Source organism: Lissotriton vulgaris, chromosome 3_1 (genome assembly GCF_964263255.1).
Source record: "Lissotriton vulgaris chromosome 3_1, aLisVul1.2, whole genome shotgun sequence".
Taxonomy (NCBI): Eukaryota; Metazoa; Chordata; class Amphibia; order Caudata; family Salamandridae; genus Lissotriton; species Lissotriton vulgaris.
This window is the reverse complement of record NC_141689.1, coordinates 1,419,129,529-1,419,140,763: the sequence shown is the minus strand read 5'-3', so window position 1 is coordinate 1,419,140,763 and position 11,235 is coordinate 1,419,129,529. Positions and strand designations below refer to the sequence as shown.

Sequence of the window (11,235 nt, the reverse complement as noted above, 5' to 3'; positions counted from 1 at the left end):
GCCTGCCGGTACCTCATCGAGCTGTGCACGAGTCCACATCTTGCCTCCTCGCCGGCTGCTCCTCCCACTTGTCCCTCTCTCTCATACCATCTCTCACCCCTCTCTCTCGCTCTTTTATGTACTCTGCCTGCCTCTCTTTTGTGGTTCAGTTGAGGTCTTTGAGCACATTCTCTTTCCCAAGCTTTTTCAAGGTTTTAAGTCCATCCAACCCATGCCCTCCTCCTCTCCTCAGGTGTCTTCTGTGTACACTCTTTATGTGGCTATGGCTTACTGCCCACTTCTTTCTCTCTTTCTAAAACACTCTTTCTGCTCCTCTGTCTGTGGTTAATTAATCACTTTAAATACAAACTACCTATTCCTCTCTATCTCCTTTTCTATCTATTCTCTCACCTCTATCCATTCACTATGCCACAAATTCCCCAACTTCACTACACAAATACACTATACACAATACAATACCACACTACAACTAAGAATTCAAATCCAAGCCACGTAATTCCATTCCACTCCACACCACACCACATCACACCACATACATCCACAACGCTCCAAACAAATACATGAAGGTAAAAGACATTACTATTTACAACGTCAATAGCTCTAACTCTCGCAAAGGCTAGACATATTGAATTGAAAATGCTTATTTATCTTATGACTGCCTTCAAATAATTTGACAACATCTGATCAAATACCTTATTAAATTTCTAATAATGTGAGGCTTAGATTTCGTACTGCCAGTAGGTTGGCAGCTTAAAGTTCAAGAACTAAATACAATATTGAACCATGTAAAAAAAATGTAATCATCACCTGAAAGTTATATGTTGTCTTTCTTTACTTTTCAGCCTTACGATGACAACATGTTCCACAATACTTGCCTTGGGAATGATGCCCCTGTGCCTCTTTATCTACTCTCGATCTTGGGAAATATCACACAGCATTAAAATACCATATGCAAGCATAGGTACTGCTCTCCTTTATTTTTTTCTATTAAGTGTTGTCTATTAAAGTATGACTTTTCAATGCCTCCAACCTAAAACTGCTCCAGTGGACACTCAATATGGATAAGGCCCTAAACTTTGGACTACCTAAACACAGTGAAGGAACCAAATGTTCAATCATGTTTAAGTCTCAAGATTATTGATGATTAGCAAATGTATTTGCATGATTCTAAGAAGTTATTTTTGATGCATAGAAGCACCACTAATCAACTTTTGCATATAAAAGGATTTCGTACGCCAAAAGTTGATGCAAGTGCAACTGGAAAAGCGTTTATATCACATAACGCCAAACCCTTTCTATTCTTTGTAAAAGGGATGTAAATGGGTCAGAGCCATGGAAACATGGCTAGGATTCCATGAGCAGCCAGATCTACTAATATAGTGCCCTAACTTTAAATGGAACTCTAACAACAAATTAAATGAGGTACAAACAATGGTAAAGGGAAATATCATATAATGTTTCCATGAGTAATATGTAATTTCCGCAAAATGGCTTATTTTATATTTATCCTTGGATGGTTGTCTGCATTTTTAAATTTGTCCCCACTGCTGTATAGCTGATGCTGCAGCACTCTGATACCATGCTGTTGGGATTTTGTGGTTTCTTCATCTTGGACTGTTACGTTGTGTATCTCTGCTGCTATGCAATCACCCAACTTAGTACTGAGTTGCATGTCTAGATTCAGTAGATTCTTTATGAGCTGACACATACAATTAACTTAATGCAGGGCAGAATAGTACAATTGAAATCAAACAATGCCTTGCTTTCAGATCTATGGGAGAAGATAATAACAGTGATGATGGGCATTGAGGAGAATTGGAGAGCTATGACCCCTTCGCTGCTAGCCCTCCGCCCCCATCCCCCCCCCCCCCCCCATGCTAAGCTTTTTTTGGGCTATTTGTGGTAGTTAACTCTTAGGCCCCTGTAACCTTTTGGCCACTTAAGCTATCCACTTCAAATTTTCCCAAAACCCAGAGTTTTCTAAAGGTTCTCGAGGTTTATGGATTCCCCTGGAGGTGACCCAGAAATTAGATAAAATACAGCTAATTTTTTTTTTTTATGAATGGAAGAAAGTGCTGCAGAAGAAAGCATCTGTTTTTTCCCCTGCAAATGGTATCAACAAATGGTTTGTGGTGCTGAAATCACCATGCTCTCAGCTTTCAGGGACAGGCAGACTTTTTTTTCAGAAACATTTTCTACAGTTTTGCTATTTTACTTGGAAATGGCCAATTTTTGCTATTTTTTGTGCTTTGGGTGCGTCAAGATTTTTCAGCTACATTTGAGATTTGCAGGGGATTCTGGGTACGGAAATATTGGGAGATCCACACAAGTCATACCTCCCTGGGCTCCCTCGGCTGTCTAGTTTTCAGAAATATCTGGGTTGGGTAGGTTTCCCTAGACGGCCGACGAGTCAGGGACCAAAAAGGCAGATGACTCCCCTGCAAAACCAGGTTGGTTTGTGATAATTTTGATCTCTCCACAATACCTTTTGGGCCCTTCCCCGCCGTGGGTACTTGGCCCACCCACACAAGTGAAGTACTATTTTTTATCGGGAGACATGGAGTAATGCCGGGTGGTAGGCAATTCGTTGTTTCTTTTTGAAGCAAGCACATTAAGACACAGTAATGCAAGGAAAATGTGACTTTAGTCACATTTTCAGGTTTGCAGGACACTGTGGGTAAGATAATTTGCTGGGATCCATGAGAGAGACATAAGCGGTTACTGCCCTGGGTGTTTAGTTTATGAAAATATGTTGGTAGATTTTTGCAAGGGGATGTACACCTTGGCAGAGAAAGAAAAGTCCATTATTACCCCACAACCATCTATTCCTCAAGCACACACACACACTGATTGTATTTGGCACAAGGGTGAGTGATGGTTCATTCTATAACACACAAATTAAAAGCACTGTTAATAATTGAATGGACAAAAAACTGAATCAGTGACTAACAGCTTGTGAGCTGAAAAACACGAGTCAAGGCCCCAACCGCTTTACAACCGATTTACAGGCCATTCACACACCTATCATACATGATACACACAAGACCATTCAGACTGCCAGCAGTGGCCCCAGCACAACAACACTCACAACAACAGACAGTGCCAGTCCACACTCACTTCCAGCCAAGTGTCAGTCCACACTCACCACCAGCTAAGAGCCAGCCTAAGCACACCGCCAACCAAGTGCAAGTCTATGCACACCGCCAGCCAAGTGCCAGTCCACACTCATCACCAACCGAGAACCAGTCCACGCACACCGTCAGCCAAGTTCCAGTCCATGCACACAGCCAGACAAGCGCCAGTCCACACTCACCGCCAGCCAAGCGTCAGTTCACGCACATCTCCAGCCAAGCGCAAGTCCACGCACACTGCCAGCCAAGTGCCATTCCACACACACCGCCAGCCAAGCACTAGTCCATGCACACCACCAGCCAAGCGCAAGTTCACACACACCACCATTGCATTTAGTTTTTTTAATAAAAAAAGAAAACGCAAACAGATTGTAAGTAGATACAAAACTGCAGACACAAAAGCTGAAACTAAATACATTGCACTAATGCTAACCTTGAAACTGAACAAAAAATATAAAACAATACAGACCAGGCAGATCACTTACCCCTCATGGATGTTCCCAAAAAGTATTTTTTCATGTGGTACATTCTAAAACAAGCAGGCCCACACTGCGCAGGGTTGAAGGACAGTCAGGGCAGTACATTCAAGTCTCTTTCAATGTACATCTTTGCCAACAGACTCTACATCTCCTACTGGGAAAGTCTTTTGTGGGCGTGGGAGTAATGTGATCAGGAAAGTGCCAACCTTTCAATTTAGCCACATCCTCCACCACTCTAACTCTAGGAACACTTGCTTGTTCCACTCCAAGAAGGCTGCCTATCACAGGCTCCATAAACTTAACAAAAGTCATTGTTAACTCAGGAGAACAATCCTTAAATACAAAAAAAGGTTTCCAAGTGGAAATGATGGATAGCCAACTTCTTATACCAAATATAAACCTTAGGAAGAGCAGTGTGAGGTTCCAACCTCCGATCTACGTTATCAATGCCACCCACATGCCTATTATAGTCTAAAATGTACACAGGTTTGTGCACTTCAGGAATCTGACCCCAAACAGTCACTGGTGAAGTGCTTTCATCATGGATAGTATTCAGCATGTATACATCTCTCCTGCCTGCAAACTTCTCATGCAAAACATTGCACTGTCCCTGCCCAAGCTTTTGACAAAGAAGTTATTCTGGGAAACCTTTATGGTTAGAGCAGATTGTACTGCAAGCAACAGTTTCCACTTTGGCCAATTCCCTGAACAACTGCACAGCAGTGCAGAAGTTATCTACATATAAATGGTGACCTTTGTTAAAAAGTCCTCTACCATGTTCCCACACCATATTCTCACTCACTCCGAAAGTGGACGGACAACCAGGGGTCTATCCTGGAATCCCTACCAGTGTACACCCTGAAATTGGAGACATATCCAGTCCTACTGTCACACAGCATATGCATCTTATTTCCATAGCGTGCCCTCTTGTTAGGAATGTACTGCCTAAAAAACCAAGCAGCCCTTGAACAAGACCAAATACTCATCCACAGCCATTTCTTTCCCAAGCGCATAGATCTCAGAAAATCAGTCTAGAAAGGGATCAATGACTGGCCAAAATGTAAAACTATGGCCACAATCAGGGTGATCTTGTGGCAACGCTAAACCATTATCGTCAAAATACAGCATCTGATCCAGAAGCAAACACCGATCAAGACTCATGATTGCCGGAAATATAGCCATTGCCATCAAGGGACTAGTAGACTAATATGAAGACATTGATGGCTGCCTTCTCAGGCCCATCAAAAAAGTTAAACCCAAGAACTTCTTCAACTCTTACAGATTTGTGAGAGTCCACTGGGTAGCTCAAGAGTGGGGCCAACAGAAAATCACCACCTTTGGTAGCGACCCTTGCCCAAGGGATTATTCCCTACTAAAAAAACCCTAGTTCTAGTAGGTTTCTATCCCCCATCTTCGAAAGGGGCCTATCCACTCCCGGGGGGTGGGGGGGCTGAAAACAGACAAAAGAGTAAAATAATAAATAAAGGGTGATCCTTGCCCAATGCACTTTAAAAAAAATCCCTAGGTCGAGTGGTGTTTTTTGCACCCGCCCCCCAGCCCAGGGGCAGAAAGGCTAAAGAAACAGACCGACATATCCCCTGGGGTGGAAGAATCGAGCAGAGAATAAAATTGACCCCTTTGGTAGCGACCCTTGCCCAAGGGGTCGCTTCCATTGCAACAAAAAAAATCCCTAGTGCCTATTGGGGGCATTCCTGCTTCACGATCGTGACCCCATACACGATCATGCAGCAGAAACGCCCTGCAAAGAGACATATGGGGAGAGGAAAAACTTGTTCCTCTCCCCAATGCCTCAATGCACTGAGAACGCCCCCCGGAAGCAGGAAGCACCTATCTGCTCCTCCGGATGCCTGAAAGCAAATGGCTTCCAGCGTGTCTGGGACTTCCAGATGACATTGGCATACACCGTGCGCACTGACATCATGGCATTGCCGAGGAGGGTGGGTCGGGGGTGGCAGCAGAAATTCTTCTGCTGCTAGATGGGCTGCCCATGGGGGGAGCACTAGCGCATCCTCAATGGGTTGGTGCCATGACGGTATGATTCCATCATGCCCACGTGCCCCGTGGCTCATGACAGAACCGGTCTGTCATGAGTATAGATATGCCAGGGTGGTAAAGACTGAGAAACAACTCGAGAAGACTGAGAGTAGAGTATGGGTGCTAGAGGGGTCAAGCAAAAGCAGGTGAAGGGTCAACTAGAGACATGAATACCTTTAAGCAGAATGCAGGGAGACCATGGTGAATTTGGAGGGAAAACTTGAGGTGATTGATCATCTTCAGACAGATACTCACTTAAGGGTACTGGCAGTACCAGCATAAAGAGGCCCTTTCTGGCAAGATCAAAAGATACTGACTGATTTGTTGGATGAGGATTTTTTGTTTGTATGAGGCTCCTTTTGTTTCTAAACCTCCTTTCCAAGACTTTTGACAGTAAGAAGGCTGTGATAGTGGTAAAGCAAAGCTGGAGGAAAGGGGTCCAACAGCTTCTGCTGGGTTTCGGTGAAACTAAAAGTAGAGCTTACCAGGATGACATTTGATCAGTGATTTGGCTGAGGCATTTCTAGAGGATCTAGGGCCAGTTGTAAGTAACACTGGTTGCAATTTAACCAGTAATTTTGTGACCATTTTGGTAATATGTAAACCAACCTGTGAACTAATAGGTCATTTTACAATTTAATGATTCCTAGTGGGTCACAATAAAACCTACCTTCTGAATACTAATGAGGTAGGTTGCAAATTCAGCCCACTAGAAATTACAGCCATCGTATGAATTGTGATCAGCTGAGGACAGTAGACCACCATGTCTGTGACTGCTTTTAAATAAATGTTATAATATATCAGTATACTCTTACAAAGTGTGGGAGCCGCACAGAAATTATCCTAAGCTGGGTGTTGTGCCCAAAGAAGAATGAGCTGACATGCGTCATCATCGGGCAGTGCTCCTCACCAGGCCAGCGCTGCAGTGCCTGGCGGGTCACATAAAGGGCACTTTATCTAAGATCTTTTAATTGAAGCCGTACAAGCACCGTGGGGTCAAAGGTGGACAACCCCACAAAAAAGTGAGAAGATTGGTGTTAGAAATGGGATTTTTGGTTGGCTAAGGGTTGCGCCAAAGCCAGGCAGAAACCACCACTCTAGTCAGTGCAAGGGAGTTGCACGCCAAAGATAACCCCTGCCAACCCCCTTGATAGCTTGGCACAAGCAGTCAGGCTTATCCCGGAGGCAATGTGTAAGGCATATGCGCAACACAGACACAGTAACAACATACTAGGCACACCACAAAAATAGCCTCTGTATTATCATAAAACACATTAGAATAGTAATCACACAATATACACTGTGCCACCTGGCACTAGGCAATATTTACAGGGTAATATATACACATGACAGGGCCAACTGGACCACTGTCAGAACCATCACAAAGTGAACATAGTAAATGTAGAACATATCATAAATGTAGAACACAACCAGTAACTACTGGGAAACACTGTACTCAGCATCATTCTGTAACATAAACCATATTATGCCGAGTATCACATTAGGCGTGAAATATATTCTGCGCCAACCTCAGAAACCTAAACATATTGGACCATAACCTCCTAAGCATCACTTACGTTAGGGGCATAACTCACAGTAGAAATAATTTCACTAGCATAAAGCACAGTATGCAAATATCCTCATACATAAACCACAGTTAGAGGCATAAAACAGGGTGCGTAAATCCCAGTACATGAATGACATTTCCTGCGCACCACATAAATCACATTAGGGCCTAGTGCCCTATAAACCTAACAGTTCCCCTGGCCAACTAGCTGTCTCAGAGGGCTCAAATGCTCTATGTCCCAAATGTCAGGGCATCTGCCAATGCAGCAGAATCCATGTGCGCAATTGGGCTGGGGCAGAGGGGTGTATCTCACTCCTATCTCATTCACAATCCCCCCATAGAACTGTGGCTTAAACGTTGCAGCTGAAGCTAATTACCGTGCAGCTGTGAACAGAACATGGGCCTGGGCACTCTCTGTACTCACTGAACACATATGCTAAAATGTAGCAGCTGCCCTCTATCAGGCGGGGCAGCTGTAAACAAGAATGAGCACCGACAATGTGCCCCGATTGGCACTGACACCCGCGGTGCCTTTGGTAGGATTCAATCAATTGCCCCCAACAATACTCCCGGCACTGGCAATGTCCCTCGGGGAGCATCAGCCATGCGTAATGAAGGGGGCCGTGTGTAAGCGAAGCCCTCACACAACAGACTCACCTACTGCCTCCTCGGCACCCTCCTCAGACAGCTAGCTCTGCCATACTCACCGGGCATGGGAGGTGCTGTCTCTGTCATGTGGTGCTGGCAGCAGGCAATGTAGAGCCCCCACTCCTCGGGGACTCCTCTCAGTGCGGTGATCTCTGCCTTACCTCCTGGTAGCTCAGCAATATGCAGGGCTCTCTCTGTACTACGAGAGCTCTGCTGTCCAGCAGCAACATTTCCTCTACACGTGGGGCTTCCCTTGTTCACGGCAGCCCCGCCCTGCCATCGGCAGCCTTGGCCGCCTCTCCTCTCTTCACCCGGGCCCCCTCCTGATGTGGAGCCCACGAGTCTCTAGACTTCTGCTTTCCAGTAGCAGGCTCTGCCCCTGGCCAGGCAGACGTGCCAGACTTCCTAGGTTGCGCGTTTGCGATCAGAATCTCCTCTGCGGGAATACGGGGTAGGTTCCCGGTTTATCTAAAGACAATGGTGGGGTGGGCACCAGCCACAACCTGCACACAAGTGGGGTGGGCACCTGCCCAAACTATGATCATAAAGCGGGGTAGGCTCCTGTTCGCAGTCAGCATCAATGAGGGTGTGGGCACACACTCCTCAAGCCACATCACGGGGGAATCCCTCATGCCAGGATTCCCTCTCAAGCTATATGTGTGAATTGGCAAATTGCACAAAACACGGGTGAAGTGGCTACCCCTCATTTTTCCACATGGGTAGTCCACACATATATGGTAATCACGCTATATGTTACCCACCATATGTGTTGTGTTGTCTGTGTTTGTCTTTTATCACGATTGACATTGTTACCGATTGAGAATACCTTTTGCTCCCATTTAAATTTCCAGCTTCTTGAAACGGGTACTACTACCCCATGGTTCTCAATACCATGATTTTGATATTGACATTGTTACCAATTGAGAGTACCCTTTTCTCCCAAATGAATTTGAAGCCTTAGAAACGGGTGTTTCCACCCCTTCTTTCTCAACACTGTGAATTTTAATATTGAGTACTTCCTTGCCTCATATGTCCTCAGACCATTTAAAGACGGACTATACTGATTTAGTCTATTAGATTAAATTAGTTGTTAGCCACTGCATGCAGCCGTTCTGATCGCACCGCTACAAGTACTAATGACAACAAGCTTATTCACTTTACGAGTGATTAATTCTTTCTCTTTTACTAGGCGTTTGGTGAGACCCATATGGACTTCTACAACATAACGACCAGGCTTCATTGTTTTAATACTTTGAATTCTTATCACTCTCATTTCAGGTCACAGAACTCTAGGCCAAATGACCTGGTGAAAAACAGCAAAGCTAGTTATACCGTGACGTTCAGAACCAGCATTGCGGTAGTGTAAGAGTTGAGATCACCTTCTCTTTTTACAACAGTCCTAAAGTATTGCCCCCAGACCTGCTAGGGGCTTTCTTAGGCAAGAAACATGTCAACCACTTCCACCAGATAGACCCTGCTGGACCATTACCTCCAGGCAGGGCTCACTGTTTTTTGCTAGGTTAGTGCACCCCCAGAATAGAATTATTGCTAAGGGCAGTACTAAACCTATTTCAAAATACACTACACACTCACTATACTACCCTGTCCACATACCCTCACACACCCAACGGCTTAATCAAAAAAAGATTTCCGCTAAAGAGGTGCCTGTCGGGCATTGCAGCGCTGGCCCGACGAGGAGCAGGACCAATGCTGAAGCATGACATATTCGGGGTGTGTGAGGGCATCCATAACAGACCTGAACACTCCTTCACAATTAGGAACTACACATTGACAATTTTCGTATCGTATTTGGGAGTATATGTGCAGTACCTGGTTCAAAAAAGCTCATGGTTCCTTCTATAAAAGAAATCAACGTTTCATGCCACAAGCAGCTGTGAAGCGGTCCATTGGCGTTTCATAAGGACCAGGTAAAGTATTCTGTGACCTAATCTTCTGGTTAGAGCAAGAGGTGCTAAAAGGATTTTTTATTTTATATCACCCATCATGTAATGAAAGGTAAAGTGACTTACTCTAAAATAGGAGCAATATATTAAAAAACGCTCCGTTATGGGTCACCCTCCTGAGATATCAGGGCAGACCCATGCAGGTATGCGAGGTCCTTTGGACACAGGAGACCGTTCGTCTCTTCTGTGCGAGCTCTTGTGCACCTACCCTCTGCCTCACCAACCACAGATGGAGCAAAAACAAAGATGCCCCCCTTGCAAAACCAGACCATTTTGTGATGGATCATTTTGATGTCTCCACAATGCGGTTTTTGGCACTTCCCAGTAGCGGGCACTTGGTCCAACCACACAACTGAGGTAGTATTTGTATCTGGAGACTTGGGGGAACACTGCGTGGTAGGAAATTTGTGCTGGTCCAGTGATCCCACAACTTTCCTAATCAGAAATGTGAGGAAAATGTGATTTGTTTTTAGCTAAATTTGAGGTTTGCAGGGTATTCTGGGTAAGAATTACTTTGGGCATCCATGCAAGCCACACCTCCCAGGACTCACAAGGTGTCTAGTTTTCAGAAATATTTAGATTTGGTAAATTTCCCTAAATGGCTGCTGAGCCCGGTGTTGTAATTTGACAGCGATTAAGTTGAGCGTTAGCAAAAGACATCTGAGTTTTGCTGTTATCTTAGCATTCGATGGCACCCATTTTAAGTTCGTGGCAGCCATTTTGTATGCCACGTGTTACCTCGTGTTGACCATGTGTTTTGTCCTACCTTTCTGCTTATGGCCTTTGAATCTGCCCGGCAACAAACTATTAATAGCATCTCTGTCCTTGCTGCAGACCGTTGGGGTCCGCATCTGTTATTTGTTAGCCATAGATTGGAATGTGTTAGCCGAGACCCCAAGACTGTTAACTCCTCCCACTGATCGATTGTGCTCCTCGATATTACCTTGTATGGACATAAAATGTGCTCTTAAGCTTTGTACCGCCTTCTTATGAGCCCCTGTGTGGGTATAAATAAGCCTTGTGTCTGGTAGCCCTTTGTGCTAATTCTCACAGTGCCGAAGGGTACTGTCCGAACTTTAGCACCACCTCATGGGGTGTAATAAACTCTATGTTTTGTATTTCCAGTTTCTGTGCCAACTTTTCTTTTGGGTCTGATAACTCTGTGCGCAGAAGGGCGAACCTCTTGCACTAGCGGGTCTGGCTGAGGCCTGCACGACAAATTGGCGCCCGGCACGTGGGGCTCATCGGCGACTCGGATGCCCGAAGGATTGGTTGTGACGAAGGTTTGGAATGTCGCTGAGGACGCGATCACTGCCGGAGGAGAACCGAGTTTCGGCACCCGAGGTGGTTCTTCCTTACTTTCCGATCCGACCATCCAGGCGGCGCCGGTC

General features: G+C 45.1%; 1 protein-coding gene across 1 annotated transcript in view; it reads left to right on the top strand.

Moving 5' to 3' along the window:
* Nucleotides 1–853: 853 nt before the first annotated feature.
* The window catches only part of LOC147727979 (sodium-dependent organic anion transporter-like), a 205,023-nt gene continuing 194,641 nt past the window's right edge, over nt 854–11,235 (top strand). Inside the window, exon 1 of the mRNA XM_086963214.1 lies at nt 854–961. Within this exon, the coding sequence (XP_086819340.1) occupies nt 883–961 (79 nt within the window). The 5' untranslated portion in view covers nt 854–882. The remainder of the gene's footprint in view (nt 962–11,235) is intronic.